General features: G+C 40.4%; 1 protein-coding gene across 5 annotated transcripts in view; it reads right to left on the bottom strand.

Annotated features, from left to right (window-relative positions):
* The window catches only part of LOC311040091 (ankyrin repeat and IBR domain-containing protein 1-like), a 48454-nt gene extending 20647 nt beyond the window's left edge, over positions 1-27807 (bottom strand). The window contains exons 1-12 of one of the 5 annotated variants that reach the window (XM_084050163.1): positions 27655-27807; positions 27270-27443; positions 25679-25961; positions 24606-24906; positions 23583-23765; positions 19999-20116; positions 16254-16462; positions 12243-12331; positions 10714-10858; positions 5315-5481; positions 3462-3550; positions 884-1014 (exon numbers count right to left, since the gene is read on the bottom strand). In XM_084050163.1, coding sequence (XP_083906289.1) covers positions 884-1014; positions 3462-3550; positions 5315-5481; positions 10714-10858; positions 12243-12331; positions 16254-16462; positions 19999-20116; positions 23583-23765; positions 24606-24906; positions 25679-25866 — 1620 coding nt within the window. In that variant the 5' untranslated portion in view covers positions 25867-25961; positions 27270-27443; positions 27655-27807. Of the gene's footprint in view, positions 1-883; positions 1015-3461; positions 3551-5314; positions 5482-10713; positions 10859-12242; positions 12332-16253; positions 16463-19998; positions 20117-23582; positions 23766-24605; positions 24907-25678; positions 25962-27243; positions 27444-27654 lie in introns of all 5 variants that reach the window. The other 4 variants (XM_084050164.1, XM_084050162.1, XM_084050166.1 and 1 more) reach the window with 4 other exon arrangements.

The raw sequence follows: 27807 nt of genomic DNA, 5'->3' as shown, positions 1-27807 counted from the left end.
GGCTATGGGATAAGTGTCCAGCCAGGCAAGCCAATTACAATGCTCCTGTCCCTCCAGCTTATGGCATGTACCGGAACGAGCCAATCACAGACATGCAAATTCGTCGACTTTTGATCAATACCAGAATACACATTTATAAACTTGACAACACACCCCAAAACACCCCAAATGTCCATGTACATTCAATTCAGTCCTAGGTGTCTTAAGTCAGCTTTTAGCAACTGTTTGATAGGCTAACTGAATACTAAGAGTTTACCAGGCAGATCGGAATTGATGGCTCCCGAGTTGACCTGAATATATAGCCTTTGGGAATCTAGTCAACTAAGTATAGGGTTTAAGTGTGGTTATCCCATCAAAGTCAAAGGAGAAAACCCGGAGTTTAGTCTTGAACAAAGCTCAGCTGTGCAAACACATGAGGGGTGAAAAAGGTGACAAGTTCCGATATCAAACCCCTGTTAGGGGGTCCGGGGCATAGCTTGCTTATCTACCCTGGCAAATGTAACAGCCTATCAGAGTAAAGGGCCGTCCACACAAAGAATGATAACTAAGGATGTAAGCAGCACCCACAGTGATGAACTATAATGTTCTGTAAACATGTGGAACGTGATGTGTTGAGCGGAACGCCCTGTAAATTCTAATGGATTTTGATGGGCTGTCTTTCTATCATTCATCAAATCTCTCCGAACGTGATCCCAACAATATCGTTCGTCATCGTTGTCGTTGTTGTCATAGTTGTGTGGATTCCGCCATCCACTTGGGTTATGAAGATTTCTTAAACAATATATTCATAGTCATTGTTATCGTTGTTGGTGGGCTCTTAAAACAATGTGTGTGTGTGTGTGTGTGTGTGTGTGTGTGTGTGTGTCATCCCAGCCTCCTTTACCTTAGCACACTGCATGTGGTTACAACCCTCATTCTTCTGTATTGGGGACTTGCAGTTGGCACAAGGCTTGGCGTTGGAGAGCAACCACAAGCAGTTGGCTGCGTCCTCATAAGCTTCACTCACTCCGGCCACTTTAAGAGAAGGAGGGGGAGGGAAATGGAACAAATAAAAGCATAATGAGACAGAATGAGAATGGCTATTATACTGTCCCATAAACAGACTATTGCACCGAGTGGGAAATTGTCCTGGCTGACTAATGTGTATTGCTTATAAGTTTTTCTAACGCCTCCCAAGATGCCTATGAGCCCACGCAGACGTGAATGCATGCACACACTGATATAAAAAAGAAAACACACACGCACACACACAACTGCACACAAACACACCACACAGATGCACACACAGAAACACAAACACACACGAACAGACAGACGGACACACACATACAGAATAATTGGCTGTTGCCAATGCACCTCTGATGTGCCATTTGCAATGCCTAGATAAAACAGAATCTGGGGAAATTCAAAACAAAATAATTGCTTTTATCTCAGTCTCTATCACAGCTGCAAACTGGCGATTTGGGGGCCATCTTCATCACCCATTAGATTGCCTCCAGTCCTACTAAGGCTTCTAAACATTGCACAATGTCAGTGTGTGAGCTGTTCATCTAAATTAATAATTTATCATCCACAAACTGTATTTTAATCAGCTTAGCTCTAATCTGTTTGTAATTACCGGCCAAATTAGGGTGAATGCCAAACAATTTAGCTCAGCATCAGTCATAGCACTTGATACACAGCCCACAAATCCAGACAAGGAAGTTGACAGCATGTCGAGGAAGATGCATTTCCTTTTCATCTCAATTTTTCATTACGACTTATCTCTGGCTGACTGACTGGCTGGCTAACTGCATGAAATGGGTCAGATAAGATTGAATAAAGCTTTCCAAAAACACTATAGCACTGACAGGTCAGAAAGGGCGCCGTCCTAGTGATCAGAAGAAGAAGAAGAATATTTGTTTTGGACTGAGAGACAAAAAGGACAGATTACTATACTGCCCTACAAAGCCTAAGAGCAGTTACTACACAAAGCATCAAACTGATAAAAATGGTCACTTAAGGTCCACTCCACTAAAAAACATGTTTTGTTTGTGTGGATATGTTTTTGAAACTTAAACATGAACATCCTGGTGTTTTTTGCACTCTGCATATCTCTAAAGCATTAATATGGAGTTTTACCACTTTCAACTTTCAAATTCCCACTTCCTGTAAACACAACAGACACAGTGCAATTCAGATGGGGTGCAACGTCACCCAGCGAACACCAATCAGAATCTTACTAAATGCAGCATTATGCAATGAGGAAGGGACAGGGACATTGAGTGAAACAAAACAACCTCTCCCTGTGAATCCACAGTTGGTGATTATTGGTGTGTATTCTCTTGAATTAGCCATTGTTCTGATGGATCAAATCAATGAATAAGTCATTGGATATGGAATACTAAACAAGGGCCAAAATAGAGCAAAGAAAAAGGTAATGTCGCAACCTGCACCTTGTATGCCATTTTCACAGCCCCTGATAGAGATGCTAGGGTTCATGTGGTTAGTGTTTCAAATGGCCAGCCAAATGGGTTATAAGTGATACTGCACTGTTGAAGTAATTGTTATCGCCCCAAATCACGAATGCTGATTTGAACTTTGACCCAAAAATGTAGTTACTGAACTTAAAAGGACGACTTCGCCGATTTTCAACTTATCTTCATATAATTGGTCCTCACTAATGCTCATGATAAAATTGAAAAATAATTGTAAAAATTGTAATTGTAAAAGGAGGGCTGTGGACAGTTCAGAAACCCGCTAGTGAAATTGTTAGGCAGGGTTTATTTTCAGACCTACTCTGACACAGACTGAGTAGACAAAAATGGTACCATATTATCATGAGCATTAGTGAGGACCAATTATATGAAGATAGGTTGAAAATGAGTGAAGTCGTCCTTTAAGCATTGTAGGGCAGTATAGGTATTCTAATAAATGCTGCACAAAACAGTAAACACTCTTCAAAATTCCAAAACATTTAAAAATGTATCATATGATACTTGGCAGTGTCGTTTCTGAAGACAGTACAGTTCCCCGCAGGCAATAACACAATATCCCATCAGTGCAGAGGATTAAGAGCCCCAAGTATTGTTAGACTAAGCCGTTGCCATGGGTGTGGCGTTCTTGAGGTGGCTGTGTCAGCAATATTCCGCTGACAATTCGCAAGTTTGACTAATGTATTACTCATGACTGCCATAACAGGCAAACAAATATTATGTCCCTATTCCCCTTTATTTGAAGAACAGCGTAGACTGGATGGGGCACACAGCCAGAGAATAAAATTAAATCAATGCCAGTGTTCTTGTGGCGGGTTGTCCCTTTTCATTAGACCCTTTAGTGCCACTGCTGGGTCAAACTTGCAAACACAAATCGATTGTGCTGCTGATAAACATTAAAGTTTACCAGCCTCAAAGTAGAGGCCAACATCTTAACACATGGTAATGAACATTGGCCAAGTCTAGACTGGTCAAGTAGCTACTCACATTCTCCAGGTTTCATCTCAGACACCTTCTGTAGCCACATCTTCCATATATCACAGTCACAGGGCTCATGAGCCTCACCATGACACTCCCTGAAATACAGAAACACAAATAGAGAAATATACTTTCACATGGATGAGAATGTACAGAGAGACAGATGACAAAGATTAACTCAATGCAGATGGGACAGTTAAACAGGGACACAGACAGATTGAAGACACTAAGCACAGTTGAAAAAAGATGGACAGACTGACAGGCAAGGAAAGAGGGAAACATACAGACAGACGGAAAAGGTAGAGACACACTCCCATAACATAGTCATCATACATCGTTTTGTTTACTCCTAATGGACTGTTCTCAACTTCACACCCTGTTCTTGTGATATACACAGAGATTGAGTCACTGGTGAGCATTAATTTCACAGCACTCGAGATGCTGTAAGCATATATACCACCCCCCCAACACACACACAATTTCAGAACGTCACGTCAAGACAACCCTTGAGTGAAAGTGACAAGTGAACCTAATGGCTGCTTGCAGGAACCAGATAGCAGGTTGCAGTGCAGTGAAGCATGTGATACTAAAGGTGGTGAGGTGGGGTGATGGAATGAATGTGAAAGGCTAGGGAGAGATCGAGTTAGAGCAGTGCTTCTCAATCTTTTTTGGCTTCAGTAGCCCTTTCCCGGATTTCTGCATCCAAGTACCACTACCACCTTAACCCAACAACAACATTTTGCTTAGAAAACTCCAAGAGCAAACCATAGCTAGCATATGATGCTATGAATGAATGATAACCTACCTTTTGAAGAGCATATCAATAAAAGGAATGAGAGTTGCCGCCGAGTAGATTTAGTTTAAATTGTGGCCATAACATTTCAGTAAGTCCAATTTAGATTTTCATTATGTTAAAATAAAAGAGAGTAACGGCAAATAAGTATTGCTTTCTATTCAATAATAGATGTGTGTATTTTTGTGGTGTTGCATAAATCAATTTGAATATGTGCCTTTTGATAGCAGGCTGCACTCCTCACAAAACCCCCTTTTGGCCGATAGGTGTGAAAAATTAATGAATTCTTCTTTGGCCCATTACCAACCTTTCTACAAAGGGTTGTGCAAATCCATGCAAACCTTTTTAAGAGATCCTACTAACAAGACAGACAGACAGACAGACAGACATGGGGGGAAAACATTACATATAAGATGTTGATGTGCATTTGTATGTTTATTTAGTGTGACTGAAGTATCTGATTTTCTTTTTTTTTAATGCAACAAATGTGATTGTGATGAGGTGCTGGTTCGAAAAAAGATGAACTCAGGATAAAATGTAGGCTAGTAGCAGCATTTTAAGTCAAATCAAAAGAGAAAAAGTGAATGTCTGCAGGGCTTTTTAGTAAACATTCAGGGAATTTTATGTTTTTTGGGGGGGGTTGCAAGCATCTGCCCTCCTCTACATAAAATACTAAGTCAAATTAAGTCAAAATAACCTAAGCTATTCAGTTGGTCTTTATGGCAATATTTGAAAATTTGAGGAGAACATTAGGCTAATTTGGGTTTGGCTAATGTTTAGTGCTGTTGTCCAGGTAAGTGACCTGCATAAAAAACTATTATGTTCTTTTTAATTAGCCCCTATATATATATATATATATATATATATATATATATATATATATATATATATATATATATATATATATATATTAAATTAAATTAAGCTGCCAGTCTGTGGTACTGCATGTCAAAGATTAGAGGAAAATCAGAGGTCCCCCCGAGAAATATCTTCCAATTTCTGCCAGCTTTTCTGCAATTACAGTCATGTTCGCAAATCTTTAATGACATCAACTATGATGGAAACTGACCAGCAAAAGAGGTGGCCCTTGCCACAGTCCACAGCAGGAGCCCTGAGCAGAGGAAAGCTCAGAGGGTCAGAGTTGGAAGCCCCAGGACCGTAGGTGCTCAGACGCACAGCTCTTTCACATCCTGCCCGAGGACACCACCTTATGGCTGGGTTGTTCTCCACAAATGCCTGTCAACAAAATCGGCTCTCAATTAGTGGTTTGAATCATTTTTCCTGAGTACCCATAATTCACTCAAAATGTAAATTGTGCCTGGAGTGCACAATGGCAGCTTATGCAACTTTCAGAGACACCTTGCTCATTATTTTGGAGAGAGGTCTATCTATCAGTTATTCTGCTAAATGTGCGGTACTATATACACATTCCCATTTAGGCCTCGATACAGTGGTGGAAAAAGTACTCAATTGCTTAACTTAAGTAAATGTATCAATACAGCAATATAGAAATACTCTGTTACAAGTAAAAGTCCGGAATTCAAAATTTACTTGAGTAAAAGTACAAAAGTATTGGCATCAAAATGTACTTAAAGTACCAAAAGTAAAAGCACTCATTATGCAGAATGTCCCATTTCAGGTTTTCGCATTACGCATTGTGGGTTTGTAGATCAGCTATTTACAAATGGCCGAAATGTATGCAGAGCTGAAGTGGTTAATGTAGATGTTGTAATAATAATCACAAGTAAGACGCGCGAACGCTGGAAGCGAACGCAGCTCGAAAATATTGTGTATTTACGGACTGTGTGTGTGTGTGTGTGTGTGTGTGTGTGTGTGTGTGTGTGTGTGTGTGTGTGTGTGTTTTGACTGTAGCTGCACTCTGGCGCACTCTGTCGGTTGCACACAGGCAGTGCAGGCAGTGCACACATACTGCACACACACAGACGCACAAGCCGAGCAGAGTTTCATAGTAGGCTCCACTTGGGCGGAGCCGCGTTCGCAAAAATCTACAAAGTAGCTAGTAACTAAAGTTTTCAAATAAAATGTAGTGAAGTAAAAGTACAATATTTGGATCCGAGGTGTAGTGGAGTAGAAGTACTAGAAATTGGAAATATTCAAGTAAAGTACAATTAACTCAAAATTGTACTTAAGTACAGTACTTAAGTAAATGTACTTAGTTACTTTCCACCGCTAGATCTGAAATCAGTAGCCTAAGAATGCACCGCAAATAATGTTTTGTGTTTTGTGTAATTTTGTGCATTCTTTCCATCTAATTAACACCCGACAGTGAAGTCTCATCAATTATTACACCAATCTCTTATCCAAATCTGACATTGTGGCAATCCATAGCCTGGCATGGCCAGACTAATATCACAGCAGAGATATTAGTCTGGATTCTCTGTGTGGAACCTGCATTTCCGAGGGGCAAATTAAAAAAATGCCTCAGGTGATAAACCGGACCCATATTTGCATACTGGGCCCTGAGTGGTCCCTCACAACTTCGGAGGAGGGGAGAAATCAAATCTCTATTGAGAGGGGCCAGACCTAATCTGCAGAGGGCAATTTGTTTTGCAATGGCAGATTCGTCTGGAACCAGGCTAGGCAATCCACCTGTGACTAACAAACTGTGCCAACTTTGTGCGATACGTTTTCTTTTTCTTTTTTAAGATTAAGCAGGTGTCTTTGGTTAAGTAGCATTGCTGCTGACCCAGAAGAACAGTAGTAGGCTGGAATAGGTGCACACTCAGCAATAGGCTTTCTTTGTAGTTAATGATTTATTGATATATAAAGAAAATACCTACAGACTTCATCAACAACAGTGCCTTTTTCTGCTGTCAGCATTGACAGGATAAGTAATAATGTCATGCCAGGCTTCTTTTTTTTATCTGTTCTTATCTCTCCACTACTTACACTTTTGAAATATTTATTTCCTATCAGCTAAGCACAAATTCTATTTCAGAGTTTAAACAGCTTGTCGCCATTGGCTTATTTGCACACAACCCGTAGGTCTGCATTCCATTTGTGGTGTTGACAGGTGTCTACCTATGCAAATCAATGTGATCAGGCATGTGCATCCAATCTAGGAATAATTTTCATTTATCATGTGGTACACCTGGGGCACGCACAACATCGATGGATTCCTCATGTTTCATGAATCCCAAGGTTTGGTTTCTCATAGGCTCTTTTCTGAAGAACAAATCTAAGAATATAAAAGAGGTTTTGTGGATGAGGCCCATTGTTTCTTTAACAAAACTCCTGAAATAAATTGGATGTTGTAATATTTTAGGCTATGTTGTGTAAGCCACTTGAGATTCTCCTCAGATTCATCAATCTGGAATACAAATTAGATTTAGTTGACCGAGACCATTCTTTAACTATATGTATTTATTTGTAAGGAAGTTGTGGCCAAAAACTTTTCAAAGTTGCATTCATTCATGCGTGAAGTCATTAAAGTGCCCCATGGTGCATGGCAATGTTTGTGTTCAATCATTGTTGAAACTAATGTGGAACCAATTTTCTGTTGTTTAAAAGTAAGATACATTTTGAAAAAGATCATGAGGCTAGTCTAATTAACGTACACTACTATAAAGTTGTGGTGGGCGGGCAGGAAGATATGCCCATATAGATTCCTCAACATTAGCAACAACTCAACGCAATAAGCCTAGCAACGACAGACAGGCTGATAACTTGGTGCCTCACGCCGCATTATCAGGCACGAATCTGCCTGCCCTTTATCAGCTTAAGCGCAGTTATGCCCAAAGAGAGTGAGAAAGGAGGGAGAGAGGAAGACCTCAATCAGCGCGAGAAAGAGAGGGAGAGAGTAGAAGGTAGCATGGGTCCAAAATAATTGGACCTGGTGTGAAACGTACCCGAGGATAATTCAAATTTATTAGACCTGGTCCGACCGGCTCTCTAGACCTGTACTGGACCCGTTGCACAGGCTACATTATTATACGCTCAATTCACCGTGGCATTAAGACTAGCCGTCAGTGAGTGTTCCCTCCTCTGGCCATCAGGAGGTCTCACTGACAGAGCTAAGTTGAGACAGGCACTGTCTTGGCTGCATTAAATCTGACGAGTGCGTTCTGCGTTGCAGACAGAGTACATTTTCGTCTACTTTCTTACCGCCCCTGCCGATAACGACCACAAACATGCTCCACACATGACGTTCCAACTTCTCTGTAACTTTTGTATGAGTTTCACCTGGCTAAAGAAAACCTGGTATTCAGCAGGCAGTGTACACTGCGTTGCACTGGTTGAGATTCACTGCGTTTCAAATCGTTTTTTTTTCAAAAACGTTTAATGTCGCTCATTCAGAGCCAGGAGAACAGAATATATGGATTTTAGAACGTAATTACAACACATGTCTCCTTGCAGGTCCATATGGGTCCATCTATTTCAGATTCACTTAGACCCGTGGCAATTATAATAGTTCTGACCCGTACTCGAGGGACAAGTCAAGTCAATATTTTGGATCCAACTCGGGTCTTGGGGAAGGGTCTCCGTTTTTTGGTTCCAGGTTGACCTGTGCTATCCTATTGGAGAAAGGGAGAGAGAGCCTATTTCACCCTCGCAATAACCTGGCCATTGCTGGGTACCGGAACCTGAACACGTTGATTGACGTATTACAAAGCGACATTGTCAAGCACAATAACCACCGAGCTGCATTTTCTGCTGTAATTCAACAGCAAAAAAACGGTTCAGTGAATTGTGAGGTTGGCAGCTAGCCAACCGGGATTATGCCCAAATATGGACATGCTGCAGAAGGGCGGATTTGGACCGACATCAGTGTAGTTAAAGGTGCCGTTAACAATATTTTTGGTTCAAATAAGTGTTATATAGTTCTATATACTGCTATCATTGCTATAGAGTTGTTTGTTCAGTAACAGGGGTCTACCCATCTCTCCAGCTCTTTAGTAAACAGAATACCAAGTCAGGATACCAATTGTATCCAATCAGTATAAACAAGGGACATTGGAACTGATGGCACAAAGTGAGCAGACAAAATTGGAACTGGGACACGATGAAATTTAAGCTAATAAATGGGTCGTCTCTCCTGATTGGCTGAAATTGGCAATCTACCTGAAATGTATTTTCTGTTTATTAAAGAGCTGGAGAGATGTGGAGACCCCTGTTATTGAACAAACTCTCTATAGAAAGTATTAATATCAGAGTATAAAGCTTTTAACATTTTAAACAAAAAAACTTAAATTTAACCAAATAATATTACTTGCTGATTCTCAACGTCGGGCCAGGAACACCAGGGGTAAAATGGACCCTTACGGGTCTGTACGCTCTCAGAGTTAAATGAACACTGAGAATTTAACAGTGTGGACCTGTAAGCGTCCATGTGGTTCAATTTGCTGGGTACCGAAAGACGATGATCAACGTGTGACTTTGCCCTTTGTCAGCGCAATAACCCCGGCAATGGAGGGCAGACTGCTTGTCCTCTCTAAAAACAAACTTCCATTTTAAGCCAGGATGAAATGCTGCCCCAGTCAAGCGCTTCTCAGTTATTAACCTTTGACCCGTAAGAGAAGAAAAATCACATGCTACAGTACATGATGACAGTGCCTGCGTCAGCCAGGAAAGGTTAATGTTTCTATGACAACCCAGAGGTGAAGTCCATTTCTTTGAAAGCTGTCAGTCACAGACATGGTCAGTTAAGAACAGCTACTGTTCAAACTGTCAACTCCAAAGAAAAACGAGGGCGCTGTGTACGTTTAAACTAAGATTACATGTGTGTCACTCAAGACAAATGTCCTATTGTGAGTTGTACTGCATTTGTTTTTGCGGTTTTACAGGTGGAAAAATAAATTGATTCCACTCCGATCTTTCCTTGTAATGAAATCCAGATCTAGTTTGTTTCTATTCCATCCTATTACAAAGCTTACTTTCCAGCCAATTACAAGGGTCTTTCTGCTCTCCTCAGTCAGAAGTCCGTTTTCATCCATATAGCTCTGTAGAGGTACAATTATCTCTTCTCTGTTCTTATGTGAATTTGAAAACATCTGTCTGTCTCGCTGAGTGACATTGTTGGCATTGTATAGCACTTCTATTTAACACTTTGCAGCGGACTCTCTAGTCTGTTAAAAAAAATCACACCCTGTGTGAAGGAAGCGGTGCCTTTGGTGAGCCCCGTATTGATGTTGTCATCAATATTTGTTTATGGGACAGACACACACCCGGACAGACACACGGACACCCGGACACACGGACACACAGACAAAGTCAGATATAGAGCGGTTGGCACCGCTAAAAACTTCTCAATGTAATTTTCCTGATGACAGACAAGGTGTTAAATCACATTTTAAGAAATCTACTGTATGGCAAGATAATTGTCTCAGATTTCAAAGTTATGCTTTATGGAAGCATAGAAATGTACTTTGAAATCTGAGACAATTATCTTGCCGCTTTGTCATTGTAAAATACACTGTACTTTCAGGTGTATTTTCATGTGTGCAGTACCTTGATATCAAACTGGAGGTAGCGTTTGTCCATCTCCCTGGAGACCACGCTCTCTATAACCTCCACAGGGACCAGCTGGAAGCAGTCGAAGGCTGGGCAGAAGATGTTATGGGCCTCACCCTCCTGGATCTTTATATTTAGAAACCTGGGAGGCAATGCATGAATGCTTTAGAAATGGCATTTACTGTGAGCTGGGAAATGTTTACATCAGAGGGGTGTTTATTAGACAAGATGAAGAAAGATCACCATTGTTGGATGTTATGATATTGTTTCACCCTTTGAGGCAGTCGAGTTGGACAATATTGCCTTGGATTGATATTGGCAAACAGAAAAACAAAACAAGCACGTAATCTGTGATAAACCACTTGGTCGCACCTAGAAACGATGTTGATAACACAAGGGAAACGAGTGAGCTGGTGATCTATAGTGTCGTGGGCGGTGGGCCCCATGTGTATTGATAGTACACAGTAGAGAGAGACAGGAAACAGGGATAGAGACAGGGAGTGACACGCAGCAAATGGATTGATTGATCAATAAAATAAACATGCTCTCAAAATGCAGGCAGCCCACCCATCTGACCACTTAACACGGCAGCCGGGGCACGAAAGCTTTTGAAATGTTCAAGTCGGCCCTGATCCAGAAAAGATCAAGGGAACCACTGTCATAGTCGCCTGACATCATAGATCGGACATTACAGATTGAACATAATATGAAGTCCAAGATCCACGCCTTTCCCATGGGGATCCTAAGATCCACATGATTAGATTTTATTTTCCCCCAATGAAGTAACCGAAGGGGTTATATTTTTCAAACATGAGAGTTCATGCGCAAAAAAACTATTTTTAGGGATGACAGCAGGTGCTTCTCAGACATGGACCAAAGCAGCATCAAAAACAAAAAAGCTGGAGCACACAGGTCATCTTAAAAACTTCAGCTTAAAAAAGAATGAGGTGAGGTTATATTAATTGAGTCTCTGAACACCCAACATTAAAATGAAGCACACAGGAACGGGTGTGTCAAAGCAATTCATTTCAGACACTTTTTACTTTATTGAACTTCCGTTTCTAACTATTCTAAAGTCTCCTGTTACAAAGTTTGAATGCTTTAAAACTATTTCATGGAAAAATCTATTCTATATTGAGAGTCGATACTGAGACCTAAAAGCCATATTCCTGATGAAGATTAGTTCCTGATGAGTAAGATCGAAAAGTTGAGAACAGCAATAAACAAGTGGAGCTGAGAACCAGTGTGCCGATTTTATCAATATTTTTACTGTTGATCATTGTTTGTCCGACACCTGGATGAGAGATTGGATATGCAGGCATCTCCTTTGCTAAAAAAAAACATGTTTCCCTTTTAGTTTGCAGGTCATATTTAATTTGATTACCATTTATGATTGAGCATTCTTAGAACTTAGAAGTGAGCAAAGACTGACATGAGTGGTTGCTTTAACTGGGCTTGTGTAAATAAGTAAAAACTGAAATGTTGTTCTAACTCAAATTAGATGTATATGTGAGAATATAACTCACCCTTCCCAGCATGCTCGGCAGAACTCGTGACCACAAGACATGTCAACAGGTTCCTCAAACATGGAGATGGAACACATGCAGATACCACACTATCAGAGAAGCACAGAAGAGAATCATTCAGCAAGTTGTTTTTCATTTAGTATAGTTGTGAATATCTCCTTGAGGGATTTAACGTTTACTCAAAAAAAAATACTACACTTACTTTAACTTAAAAGGGATATTTCCCTTTCAAAACATGTTTGGGGTCATTTTAACGTATACTCAGGCTTTTGTGAACACCCCGGACAGTTTTTAAGTAGCTTGATTCAGTATTTAGATATTTGATATTAATTTTATCAGACACGCCCCCTGCCTATACAAACCCATTGTAACTTAAAACTCAATTTTATTCATTCGAAAACACCCGTCCTTGGTTCTGGTGACTCATACTGGCCTCCTAATGCGTGAGGGGGCCATGTTTTTTCTATTTCCTTTTTTTTTTATTCTTGGGAGAAAAATAAAATCCAATAACAAAATAAAATAAAATGAATGAATGAATGAATGAATACTTTATTTCGGTCATTTAGCCATGTACAGAGTTTGACATTTCCAAAAATAAAAATAAAATTCATGGACCGAAAAGGTGTAGGCTGAAGCCGTAGCTTATAATGCCTACCCTTATAATGCTATAAAACAAACAATAACAAAACATCAATCAATACTCAAAACAAAACAAAAACAAAGACAAAGACAAAATTTGTCTTTTCATCTACAAAAAATAACATGTAATTGTTTATAATATTTTTCTATATGTATCTGTTATATTATCTTTAAACATTTTCTTGAATTTATAGATTGAACTGCATTTCTTTAGGTCATTTTCACAACTATTCCATATTTCTCTTGCCATAACCGATGTACATCTCTTTTTAATATTTGTTCTAGCTATAGTAATTCCAAACATAAGTATACCCCTCAGCTCATACTGATTTTCTTTAATTTGGAACAGATTCTGAATGCATCTTGGAAGCAGTTTCTGTTGTGCTTTGAAAGCTAATAAAACTGTTTTCTGTGCTACTATATCATAGAATTTTAAGGTATTATACTTAATAAAGAGTTTATTAGTTGGTTCATAATAACCTGATCTATTTACTATCCTTATAGCTTTCTTCTGTAATATAAAAATAGGGTTGGTATTCGTTTTGTATGCATTTCCCCATATGAGGAGGGCACTATGAGTTACAAGAACCAAGGATGGGTGTTTTCGATGAATCTATCATGGTTAAAATGGAGTTTGAAGTTACAATGGGTTTGGATATGAAGGGGGCGTGTCTGATAAAATGAATATGAAATATCTGAATACAGAATCAAGCAACTTAAAAACTGTCTGGGGTGTTCATAGTAGACGTTAAAATGACCCCAAACATGTTTGAAACTGAAATATCCCTTTTAAAAAACATCTGTCGTGAAACTGAACCCTCAAGTCCACAGCACATTTTCCTAAAACAAAATGGATCAGAAAGCTTACATGAATGCACTAAGGTTTCATATAACATTCCATGAGTGAAATTCCCTTATGGTGAATTCACACTAAAAGCCACAAGCTTCAAGTCTCTGACATAAATTTTACTTTCATCATCAAAAGTTGTGAGGGATAGATGAAAGGGCACAAGATCTGCTCAAAATCTTGTAATATGATATAGTGTGTGTCCAGATAAATAAAGTATCAAAGAATGTGTGCCCACTCATAAAAAAACTAAGATAAAGGGCTTTGCCAAATGCAAGACCATGACAAGAAGATCTTTCATGTGGCTCCCTGTGATCACTACTTGAGCTAAGGATATATTTTACCCACACCCACTGATACTCAAAATAGAGACACAAAACAGATACAAAGAGAGAGAGACACATTTTGGCCTTGTTATATTGAGAGACAGAGAATAACAATGGACACAGAACAAGCCATTGTACCTCAACAATGTATCTATTGATTCATGAAAGGGCTCATTGTGATATAATCAACTGTAACCTTTAAGCGGGCCCTCGAGAAGAACTGGTCGATTGGCACCGGAACTTTCAAGGCTTGCCTTGTCAGCCTCACAATAAAGTGTACTGTCAAGACACACTCAACCCGTAGTATATCCTCATAAACTAACTGATAAAAATCAAGTATGTGACAGCATATACCATCATTTATCAACAGTGTTGTTTGGTAGATTGTAAAGAGAAGGCTTTTTATTAGCATAATTAAAGAGTACAAGGCTTGTACTGTACGGTATTGATTTGTAGTACTACGCTGTTCTACTGGTAGTATGCATATTATTGGCTCTGATCCATAAATATGCTACCGCTTTGAATATATGTTTGAGGGGAACCGCATGACTGCTATTATCGTTAATCAAATATCTCATAACACAGACCATGGTGTTCCACAAGCGCCAGCTGCGGGCCAGAAAGCCAGACAATAGAACATCTCCAGCGGCTACTTTTTTTATTGCCTGTTAATTTTTTTGTGAGATCCTTCAGCTGTGTGATCACCCTATACCTCCTTACAACAGCGGTGTAAGGAGCTTTGCATCCAATTGTGTCCAGCATTATTGTGTAGAGCATTTATCACAAAAACTAAATCTACAGTGTCACTTACAGTAACTGCTTGTATGTGTATAGACGCAGTTGTTGTCACACACCTACAATTCGCCTCGTCCAAATCGTTATTTGCTTCGTACCCTCACGTGAGTTTATTGCTGATTAGTCCAGATGATGATTAGTGCAGATTCAATATTAGTTTCCTAGATAATACAGCTGCATGGTGCAAACTGCAATTAACCTGCATTAACTGCTACTATAGGTTAGATACACTTGGTAACACTTGAAACAGATTGCAAACATCACACGTTGATGACAGACTGCTTTCTGCATTTCTGTATTTTAATCTCTAATTAACTAAAAGCGTGTATTTCAAGACATCGTGTCTTATCTCGCTTTGGCTTTACCAACACAAAGGAAGACCGTCTGCACTGTAAAATTAAGAATTTTAATAAACTTCATACACGATTGCTATGGTTAGAAAAATTAGGGTTGAAATTTGAAATGTTGTCTCTATACTGCAAATACTGTATAAGCTGCTGCTTGTAAACTATAAGGCCTCTGTTACACTCTGTTGATTGATTGATTGATGTACTTTATTTAGTAAGACATGAGAACATCAGTACATGGAAGTACAAATTCACAATACAAGGTCTACTAAACTGGGAGACTCATTAAGCACTGAGCTTGTTTAAGATGAGATCCCCATGCACACAAATCATGATGACAGATAGTGTGATGGTGTAGTGTGATGGTGTCACTTGCCAAAAAGAACAGATCTTCAAGCTATGCAACACTTATGTAAGCTTGTAGATTGTGGTGCGACAGTTCTTTCTAACCATTTTACTAATCCACACACACGGCTATTTTTTTCCTTTCCAGCTGGACATTGTATACACTAGGGGAACAACCTGCACAAACTACTATTCTAAAGCAATTTTTAATACTTTATAAAAAGGAAAGATTCTGCTTTGGCAAGAAACACCAATAATATTATGTAACAAGTCTTACTTGTTGATTTTCATCCTTAATGCCCAAGCATGTTTAATATTCGCATTGGTTCTGACTTTATAAATATAAGATTAAAGCTGCACTATGTAACTTTCCTCTTCTTGAAATCTGAATTTGAATCTGGTGTGCTGAAAGTGCAGACTTTTTTTTAACAATTGAGCTAATAGAGCCTGCCTGCTTGCTCAGGGGATAAATTGAATCTTGACCATCAGGTCAAAATTTGTGTCAGATCCTGGTGAGACATGACCTTTAACACTATCTAAATGTCTCAATAACCTGAATTTACCCCAATTGTATAAGTTATATTGTATTAACATACTCTACCATACAGATTGGACAAAATTAAATTGTATTCATTAACAAAAAGTTACATAGTGCCACTTTAATTTTGGATGATATCATGCGATTGGAGCCCTGAAGACATGTGCATCTCACCATAGTGAAGTCCTCATCCGCCGGGGTAAGGCTGATCTGGTCTGGAGAAGTGATGGAGGATCGGGTGGTACGGGGCGTCCGAGGTGAGGGCAACGTGTCCCAGGCATTGTAGCCACTAGGGGGTGGGTTGGGCATGTGTACGCCCGAACGCTGGCAGCAGTCCTCTGCATTGGTCATCCAGGCTTCTAGAAGCTTCTCTCTGTCCCAGTCTGAGAGAAGAGAGAGAGAAATAGAAAAAGAGACTAGAGTTAGCAGTACAGGAAGATGAAACGTAGACAAATGTTTTCAACGCTGGTCTAGAAACTGAGAAGATGATGATGAAAGTAGACCAAAAGAAATATCTATTCAATCATAATTTAAACCAAGGGGTCTGTTGTTCCTCTATGGCTTCTGAATGCATACCTCTGAGAAAGTATGGTCGTTCTGAAGGATGGAGACTTCAATCTTCCCAAACATACATAACACCAATATCAAACAGCGACGCTGCCATCTAAGCCTTTAAAACCCCTTTGAAAATGCTGACCTTATGGCTTCATCACACTGCCAATTGCAAATTAGTTTTTTGAATAATAATTCAGCCATGTAGTGTACTATATTCTGAGAATGGACAATCTGTCATTGTAAATGTTAAATGAGTTCAGGACTTTGCCAGAGTTACAATTTTCCCCCTGAAAAAGAACAAGACACATGACCCGGTCAGCATCTAAAATGAGGTCATTATGAGCGTAAAAACAAATTTACCCACCAGTCAAATGCAGCTAAATGACTTCTTTTAGATAACAAAGCAACAATTTCCCTCGCCCACCTCCAACTACAAATCTGTGAATCTGACCGTATCGCGGCATGCTTTGGGCCATTAACAGGGCTTTGAAAATAGATGTCTTCACATTTAGACCTCAATAAACCATAAACCATGCATGAGCAATTCAATTTCAGCCCAAAGATGTGGCATCCCAAGAATGAGAAAGAAAGACGGCAAGAAAGAAAGATAGAAGGCAAAAATGGATGTAATCAGGACACTGGAAAAAAGGAAAAGATTTTAGCAAATGTGAAAAAATGTACTCTCCATTAAAGACAAATGAGATGACAGTGTAAAAAGCCCAATTCCCAGAGTAAAAAATAAAAGTTTCATCGCTATCAGGCAGTTCTCCATTAATGTAGGTGAATAAATATAGCAACATCCTGGGGTCAACCTCCTTGGAGCCTGTCTTATATGTAGCACACCATTTTGCCAGCCAGCAACTCAGTGCAAGCAACTCAGTGCACAGGACTGTAAATCAAATCAAAACGGTGACAAATGTTTTAAACTCTCAACACATAATTTTTTGCTAGACTGAGTTAAGCTATGTTTGAGAGCTGGCTGTGAAGGCCAAAACTAATCAAAACCGTGACATATCGCTGAAGCCCACACTACAAAAAGAAATTCAGCTATTTGACCACGGCCAAGTCGGAGGACCATCACTGGGGTAATTCAAGGCTAATGGTTGATGTCTGGGGGCACGGGGAACGTGTCAAAGTGCTATTTCTCAACAGTGAATTGAAAACGCCTCAGGATTTAGTCTCTTGGATGCATTTGCTGTGTGACTAGGTATCTGTAACAGTATGAAATGATAGACATGAAAAATATTGTTTTATTCAATGGACAGGCACACGTGTGTGCATGCATCTGCGTGTGTCTGTGTGCATTTAACTGAAACTCTTGTGCATTAGCGTTGTAACATTTACAAAAGCTGCAATCCAGGACTTATTTTAATGAATACACTACAATTTTAGCCAATCTGTATGGAAGAGTATCGTAATACAATATAATGAACACATCTGCAGTGGCGCAGGTTGTCTTCCAGGTACTCTTCCATTGAGAAATGTACAACCTGGTGATGGGTAGAACACCTACTGGTTGAAAAGTAAAGTAGTGATGTGCGGGTCGGGTTTTTTCATAACCCGCCCCGGAACCCAACCCAACCCGCAAAACAATATATAAATCAACGACTGGGCCCACCCCGCGGTAAAAAAAAGAAGATAATCACCATCATAATAGCTCAGATAGCGCTCTTTTAAGTACCCAAAGTCGCTTTAAAGGCCCGTTCATAGTCCCTAGATGGGTCTGAAACGTCCGTCACGGGGTGAGGGATTCCGTCCGTTCTTTACGGACCATGCATAGTTATTTAGGAGAGAGAGATTGCACGTACCCAACGTTGCCATGTCTGCTTATTATAAGCGACTTTGGGCTTATTCTTCTGTATAGTTGCTTGTAAACAAACAAGCAATTTTTTATTGGTGGTTGTGGTTTTATTTGGGCTTGTTTCTAAAGTGTAGTTGCTTATTTGGGCCAATTATTATTTAAACCAGTGATTCTCAAATATATATTGTAGATCTGCTATTTTCATATGCAGTGGTGTAAAGAGGTAATTGTACTTTACTTGAGTATTTCCAATTTCCAATACTTTTACTTTTACTCTACATCTCAGAGGCAAATATTGTACTTTTACTCCACTACAATTATTTGAAAACTTTAGTTACTAGTTACTTTTCAGATATAAATGATGATATTATGAAACATACATTAACCACTTTAGCCCTATTTTATACATAGGCCGATCTACAAGCTCACACAACGCGTCGCATTGTGAGCTTGTAGATCGGCTATTTTCAAACATTTTTGTACTTTTACTTTTGGTACTTTAAGTAGTGATACTTTTACTTAAGTAAAACATTTGAGTACTTTTTCCACCACTGTTCATGTGTGGCCTAGTCGATTCTTTTGGGCTTGTTTTCATAGACCTGGTTACTTATTTCTCTCACAAAATCTGGCTACAGGTTACAATGCTATGAAACTAGCATTGTAGCCCAGTGGTACTACGGGCAAAACGTAGTAAACGTCCGTCGGGCTGACGGTGAATGTCGACTGAACGGACGGAAATACTGGAGCCGCAATTGACGGAGGGGGAGACAAAAACGACAACGTAAGGAGCGCCAGCGCTCGTTACGTATCCTTACGTCCGACTATGAATGATACTTAAGCAGTTAAGTGGAGACAAATTGAGCTTTCCTTTAAGCGCCACAACTTCTGCAGCTTTACCCATCATGTTTAGAATTTGCATCAAAGCCCTAATGATAATAAAAATGTGACTTTATTTTTAAACATGTGTTTATTAAACACCGAACACTTGTTAAAACCGTAGGCTACAGCAGCCTAACTAACGAGGCTGACGTTTGACAAATAGAATAATGTCAGACTGAGCTCTCTGTCCCGATGCCAAATAATAATAGTAACACCACAACACGTTCAACAATATATAGCTATATGGCCTCATATATACATCTTACGGAGAATTTGGTAACCTCAGCGAGGTTCTCGCCCTAAAACATGGTCGCCCCGGATCTAATCCGGCGACCTGGGAACGGTTTGCACACACACTAGTACTAATTGTACACAGAGGAGACAGTTCGTCTGGGTAGCAGGTACCCACCAGTGCTCCTCCCAGCTTCAGTACCCACTTGTGATGGAAGAAGCACTAGTAGATAACAGTAGACAGTACATGTGACACATGCTTTGTGTGTGTGTGTGTGTGTGTGTGTGTGTGTGTGTGTGTGTGTGTGTGTGTGTGTGTGTGTGTGTGTGTGTGTGTGTGTGTGTGTGTGTGTGTGTGTGTGTGTGTGTGTGTGTGTGTGTGTGTGTGTGTGTGTGTGTGTGTGTGTGTGTGTGTGTGTGTGTGTGTGTGTGTGTGTGTGTTGCTAAAAGTACCATGGGCCCGCAGCAGCGCTTCTGCAGTGAAGAGTGGGGCTTGGAGCATGTCGGCTGTTTCCACTATCAGCATGTCCTTCAATCTCCTCAGTTCCTGTGGCCTTAGGCCCTCATACAGCTAGAAGGGAGAGGAGAGGATAGAAGGATAGAACCAAGGGAAGAAGACGGACAAGGAAAACAAAGAAAAACAGGGAGAGGGTGTAAAGCAGAAGGGGAGGGAGACAGAGTTACAGAGTGTGAGATCAGAAAAATAAGGCAGAGAGAGTAGCAGGAGTGTAAAATACAAAGCAAAGACAGCTCATTTCCAGTTCATGACTCAACCAGCATTGGTGTAAACACAGACCCACTTAAGATAACAAAATGGTGATAGACATCCCATGCCTCATAGCAAACATTAACACTGATAATCTGTGCACGTGTGTAAACGTCTACCAAGCACACACCTGCACTATAAAGCGGTCAGCTGATTTCAACAAACAAGTAGGACGCTGGAATGCTGTCCAATAGATACTAACTAGGCCTCGTCAGTTCTAACAAGACACAGAAGGACTGCAGACTTCATGACACAGAAAATACTTTGCCGGCTGACTTTTATATCCATTACGCAAGGCTGCAACAGACTGTCGATAACACAATCAATAGCGGAAGCATTGTGATCGTGTACTAAAGTTCATCTTGTTTGTTGATGACCAATTTGTTCCAAAATATGGATTCATCGTTAAATGATGAATGCGAGGTAAAAAGCAGTCGCTCAGCCTTTGATAATGGGTCTTTATCAGCAATCATATTGAACTCCTTTAAATTAATGAGTCTAAAAGATCAACTTTAGTTTACTGTCCTACATTGTATGCTATTAACTGAACATTAGCCCAAGGCTAGTATGGCATAGCTGCATAAGCAAGTGTTTGTGCTTTAAGATTTCATACAATGAATTGAACTGTTGCAGGGTTAACTGCATGTAGCCTATGACAAATTCCACGTATGTGCAAATGTACAGTGACAAACACCCCAACAATAACAACTACGTTATGACATGCTATGTGTCTTACTTACTCAAGAGAATAACTACAGCAATGGACTGTGATACGTAATATTATAGTAGGGTAGTTATAACTCTCAGGGACAAAGGAGACAAACATCAGATACAGATAAGAAGTGTTTCACAAACCTTTTATCTTAACATCCACACATTCACAGTAAATGTTCTTATAAGATATTCAAGCCAATTACTGAGTAGACAAAGTTAAATTTATTGTTTAAAACTGTTAACTGATGCTGCAGGGATTGAGCTTTATATATTAATTGATTTCAGAATGGTTTTAGAGAACCTTTTTAATACAACTACAGCTCAACTTTATAGTGTGCGTTATGGGTCATATCTCAGTCGACAGTAATGTGCCTGTCGTCGTTGCCATCTGATTTATACACTTTCTACTTTTTTTATGTGATGATAATGCTGTCCCAGACAAAACATCATAATTGTGAAAGAGTTATGTTGTGGAGAGACAGAAAGTCTTGGAATGCTTAGTATGAGATGTTCACCGGTGGCTGACTTCTGGGAATGTCTGAAATTTGCTGCATAGACTTTTTTGGGGTCATATCACACATGTGACATGCAATAAACATAGAACACAGCTGATATTGCACAGTGTGCAGCAGCCTGGAAGGAAGGAGATGTGGACATCTTTCGTTCGGACCACTGCCATATTTCTCAGAGGGCACACATAAATGGATCATTGACTACACTAGCATTCTTTCTTTGTTTTCATTAAAGACATTTTTATCACATTTACTTTCAAGTTACTGATTGTAAACATAATTCGGAAAGCTGTGGGCATATAGTGAATCTGATACGCCAGTATTGTATTGTCTGTGAATCACTTAAACACTTTATTTTTAAGTTTCATACTAATTATCTAGCATAGTTACTAGAGCTGTTTAAATCATAATTAAATTGCTGCTGATTGAGGAATGTTATTGTGCCCTTCCCTACTCCCGAAAACCCATTTTTAGTTTGAGTGCAAGCCATTGGGCTCACGAAAGGGTCCAAGTCTGCCCACTGGATGATTTGGGTTAGAAAATATATATATCTATATACATTATGTAGCGTAGGACAGCCACTCTCAGGCTGATTTCTCACTACTGCCAGGCAGTTTATTGTGGGTATTTAGGAAACAATATAGGGTAGCTAACGAACCATTGTGCGTGACTTGTCAAGGCCACAACAAACTTGTTACGGAATACAACAGCATTTGTGCCTTCCAAATTAAATTAGACATGTCGCAGGTGCAATTCTCCCAAAGCAACCCAGCGCACATCCCCCCTCTTTGCAGTCGGTGCATGTCGCTCATGGGAATAATTACATGATAGGTATTGTACACAGACCAAATATCACAACTGAAAAGTTTCAGATCTCTTTCAAGTCTTCACTCAGAGCGATGTGCAAAGTGAGTTTCAGATCTCTTTTCAAGTCTTCACTAAGAGCGATGTGCATGTGATGAATCAATGGTATGGGAGCTATGAATATAGCCATGCGTAATGGTCGTGCCACCTCGTGCACAATGACAGCTGTTCTCGCGCTGTCTGAGAAGTCTTCCTATACAACAAAATATGTGAAATCGCACTTCTTTGCCCTTCTCCTCATTGACAGGTCTAGTAAGTGGTGGCATGGGCACAAGTCCTACAGATACACCAACAGATGTTTAATTTGAAGGTGTTTCTCCATTTATAGCGAACCGTGCAGTTTGTTTTTTGCAGACGTGGTCACTTCCACAATGGTTTAGATTTATAAAAAACTAAATCCGTTGAATGTGCAGCTTTATAAATCTGACAACAAACGTGTTTGCATGTAAGGATTTCTATGATCCACTGTACAAAGAAATGGCTTAAGGGACATGGGGCTGATTTTGTACCTAAATCCCATAGCTGTGATGTGAGGAGATCATGTATAGTGTGGGTCGTCTGTGTATTTCTCCTGTGAAATGCTTCAAGTGTACGGTATGCCTGTGATGTCAAACGCAGACTTAGGTTCAAAATTGGCGGTTTCCCATAAACAGATTTTTAAGCTCAGGTCCACACAGACCAAAAGGGGACGAGCGTTGTTTACTCCTACGTTTGTGTGCATGAAATAATATATGTTTAAAAGAAAAAAGAAAGAAAATCAGTGTGCGGTGGATCTTTTCACTACAGACTTTTTTAAGTACTCAGCTTACACAATTTGAGAAATGGTGAGAAGAGAAAGGAGCAAGAGGAGAGCAGCTACTTCTGCCTCAGCAGTGAGTGTCAGTCATGAAAATTCAGCAAAAATAGCAGATCTACAAGCTCACAACGCGTTGTGAGCTTGTAGATTGGCTATTTTCGGCAAAGATATTATGTAGAGGGAAAAAAAGGGACCAAATATAGACCCCTGGGGGACCCCGGTCAACAGAATACATAGCGTTTAAGTGGTTAATCAGCTCTAGTTATTAATCAACAGGTTTCTGAGACCAGTGATTTGGTTACATTTGTACATAAACATTCTGGATTTTACTATGCAGTACATTGGGTATCATTTGTTCATTTGCTATTGGTATGTTGTACAGTACCTCTCGGCGGTCAAGGGCTGCATACTCGGCCTCAATGGCCTCTGCTTCGGGGGCCAGGGAGAAGACCATCTGGGACTCCAGGCTGAGGGCCAGATCCTTGTGGTGTTGCTTCTCTGCACAGTCGCATGGTGTCTCACGGTTCTCGTTCTCCGCAAACAGGTCTGCATCTCTCTGCACCAGGAACTGCATGAGGGGTGGAGAATATTGGAACGTGATTAAAGGAATTGTTCACTCAACTCATGTATGATTTCATTTCTTCCTGAACACACCACTAGAAAATATGATATTGCTCAGCAGTCTGTTAGTCCACCTTATACATCCAATTGTATGTGTCATATACAGTAGGCAATTGTTAAAACCCACATATTTAAGGCATACTGTATTCAAGCTCCTAAGACCGGTAGTACCGCTACTCTGACAGGCTGAGGCACACATCCACCCCATATAAGGAAGTATAGAGAGAGCCCTGGGGTACCCCGGACAAAGAAGTATATAGATGTAAGTGGTTAAGTATTTTGTTGTATTGCATCTTCACCGACACCCTTCTCACCAAGGGCTGATTTTATTCAAATTCAATAAGACCGATGACATACATTTTTTAACAAAGATCCTTGCCCTGGTTGAAAAAAAAGAGTCAGCCATCGTTTCTCTCCGTAACTCTCCCCTAAAATACATAGCTGACAAAAATGGGTCACTAAATAATCTGTGCTAACAAGAATACCAGCCTCCCTCATCACCCACTAAATTACCCTGTGTGGCTATTTGACTGCTATCGCTGTCCCCACTCACCCACCTTTTAATCCTTACTAACAGGCATGCAAACAGCCCTGAGGTGAAAAAGGTGACAACATGTTGTTTTCTTTCGGGTCAGGTGTCACACAATTGCCCTATTTGGGTTCAAAAAGGTGACTGTAGCTGTCTGTACTAATTAAGGCAGGTTTGCAGAAGGATGGTCTGAATGGTAGAGGCTAGCAAGACTGTGTTATTTCCATGTCATATGGTAACCTTCATGGAAGCCCTCACCTCCACGCAGATTTTCATGCCCGAGGCAGCAGCATAGTGCAGGCAGGTGTTCTTCTTGTTGTCTGTGGCATTGATGTCAGCACTCTCATACTCTCCCTGGTCCAGCTTTGCCCCTGTCCATGTCAAGATGATCTGGAGGCACTCAGCCCGACGATGCTCATCCTCATATGGCCGTATGATCCGATGCTGCAGGATCCCCTCTGAAGTTAGAATCAGGGGGCTCATGCAGAGAAGGTGCAGGGAGGTCTCATTGTGCACATTGCGCTTGTTGGGGTTCCCATCCTTGCTGAAAAGAAAAGACCTGAGGGGAGACAGAAATTTAACAGGGAAAGTGTAATTGGTTCATTAAGCACAGCAAGTCAGTTTAACTTTTATTGTACAAAACCCACATGTTCCTACTTCCTACCCATGTTCACTCTTAGTGGTAAGGGGCATAGATTTTGAAAAATGTGCTTGCCTCAATGCAGTCATCTTTTTGATTTACCACTTTGCATCCCCCCAATCAAGTAGTCAGTTTAACTCAAATGGGAACGCAAAATGGAGCAAGTGCAAAAAGCTCATTAGAGATGGGGGAATAGGGGCTAAACGGAGTGAACGACGAGACACGCCAAAGGAGATAGTCTGCACTGCAGAATGGATGACTCTAGGAGTTCCATCCTATCCCAGCACAGCATGCAGAACTCCCATGTGCCACTACCATATGGTTACGTGGAGGGGCATGTGTTATGAAGAGAAACAGACCTGTAGAGAGGAAAACATGAGAGCAAGGGAGCATTTTCTCTGACACGGCAGTATACAGTACTGGATGTGACAAACAGTACACTAATAGAGAGACCTACCTTATAAAAGACAGGATAAACAAGCAATGTCATTAACACAATTCATGAAACCGCAATTAAATTATGGAACGGCAAATATCAATTTGATTTCTCTCATTTCAAAATGATCAACAAATTTACCAAATATTTATTAAATCACTCCCTAAATAATATATTATTAAAAATATTGGTATGTGGTTTGCATACAATATAAAATCAGTAATACAGTTAGCCTAAGTTCTAGCAGCTTCTGACCTGAGTATGCGCGCCATGGCGTGCCGGGCAGCGTAGTGCAGGGCCGTGTTGTGCTGGTACTGCTCTCCATAGGTAGTGTTGGGATCCAAAGCCTCCTTGAACTGCGGGTTGCTCTCATAGAGCTGACAGGCCAACAACTCATCCCCGTTGATGAGAGCTTTGCGAAATTTGGTTGCTGTATTCCCCATCTCTTCCTCTTCACAAGTCCGAGCTCTGACTTCGGGAGCAGCCTCTCAGTTGTCTTCAACCTGTCCAAGTGCAAATGGCCAGCATGCTGAACATCCTTAGGAAAGCGAACAGCGAGAAAGAGAGAGGAACTCAAATCAGATCCCATCAATATTCGGTCCAACTTCAAGTAGGTTATTCATTCCTATCCAATCAATGCCTGAGCTTCAATCTTGATTAAAAAGGCTGACATTCAAGGCGAGACCTCTATCTCATCCTCAGGCAATGCAATGAAATATACTGTATTTGTACCACTTCTTAAATAAATCTCTTCTTCACAGCTGCAGTACGAATCCTATCTACTCCTTTGAAACCACAAGGTCAACAACAGCATCTCCCAGGCTGAACAAGCTGCTCTGAATCAACAAATCGCTGTGGCACTGCAACCAGTGCATCACCTCCTTATTTTTGTCTATTTTCCCCCCCGAGTGAATCAACATTGTGCCATCTGAGCTCATGTGGAGTACGGGACAAGACTTCCTCTGGCATCACCAGGGCCTTCCGTCTCTCCCTGCCAACCCTGGTCATCCCACTGAGACCAGGGCTCAATGTGGAGCATGATGCCCCCGACACAAAAATAACATGCAGAGAGTCAGCATATCATGTCCACCTCCACCATATGCCATGATTGTGTAGGCGTTGGGATGCCATTATGTACCTTGCTTGGCATTAAAGCAATTCTACAGTCTTCATCAGGAAAATCCACAAATAGAAATGTGACATTGTAGAGACATATTATGTTTCTAACTTTAGACGAAAATTCACGAAATATAGCATTGGTGGCCCATTAGAAATAGAAAAACTGTGAGAGGAAGAAAAAAATATATTGTGAATAGAAGCTCTAACCCTCTTCACACTCTCTCTATGAGTTACTGATTATTGGGAATTTAATATCTTCCCATGTGATCCAACCCCGACTGTAATTTGGTTGGTTGGCTTGTTTGCTTACTTTAGTACAACAATGGGACATATTCAGCAATCAGTTATGTGTCTAAAAAAAAACTCAAGCATGCATATAAGGCATAGTAAACAAACAGAAAAGCATCCAACTTGCAAGCATCCTGTGTAGTCATGGAAAAAAGTTAAGCCGCAAAGGGAATCTGTGTCAACAAAGGCAGACATTGGGATATTGATCTTCTAAACACAATGCCTGATATTAAGTATACTTATACAGTACAGTGCACTTTTTTCTCGCATATCCCAATGTTATGTCGCCTAGTTAAATAGCCCCATCTGTGACCTACTTGTTAAATATGTAACCGAAAGGCAGGCAATGACTAAACCACATTAACAAGAAGTTATGACAGGAAAACAATGCATATTATTCTGCATGTCTGTACCGCATATTTAGCTGCCACAAACTGACCGTCTGGAAGGCAGCTGATGATGAGTGTACATATGGGTGTCATATGGGTGTCATCATCGCCAGGCCCCTTTCTGACGCTCTGTACAATGTTTATCATTGTTGTGATGAGTAATAATAATCCATGCTAACGCGCAGTCAGGTAGGTATTAGGCTGCATCACCGGCGAACGTTCAACTTGAAATAAAAGACAACGGGATGACAACCATTATAAAAGTCTAAAAAGTGTGTTAAAACAACAACAAAAAACACCATCACAGATGCTTCCATATGGTTAGGCTACTAACGTCATAGCAGGCGCTAGCATTTTATGCTAACGACGCTAAGGTAGCCAAGTTAGCTAGCACAGTTGATGAAGTCAGAAATAAACAAAAGACTTGAGACTTACTTACCGGGCCGTGGGTTCTAATGTGGACACTGTGGACTCCTTCACACTGCCATACGGACAGGACTATACATGGAATGCCTCTTTAGTGAAGCGAGGCTCTGGTTGTACTTAAACAGTGTGGTGTTTTTATTGTTGCTGTTATATCTCTCAACT

This window comes from Gymnoscopelus microlampas, assembly GCF_963454915.1.
Source record: "Gymnoscopelus microlampas genome assembly, chromosome: 3".
Taxonomy (NCBI): Eukaryota; Metazoa; Chordata; class Actinopteri; order Myctophiformes; family Myctophidae; genus Gymnoscopelus; species Gymnoscopelus microlampas.
This window is presented reverse-complemented; position numbering and strand designations above follow the sequence as displayed.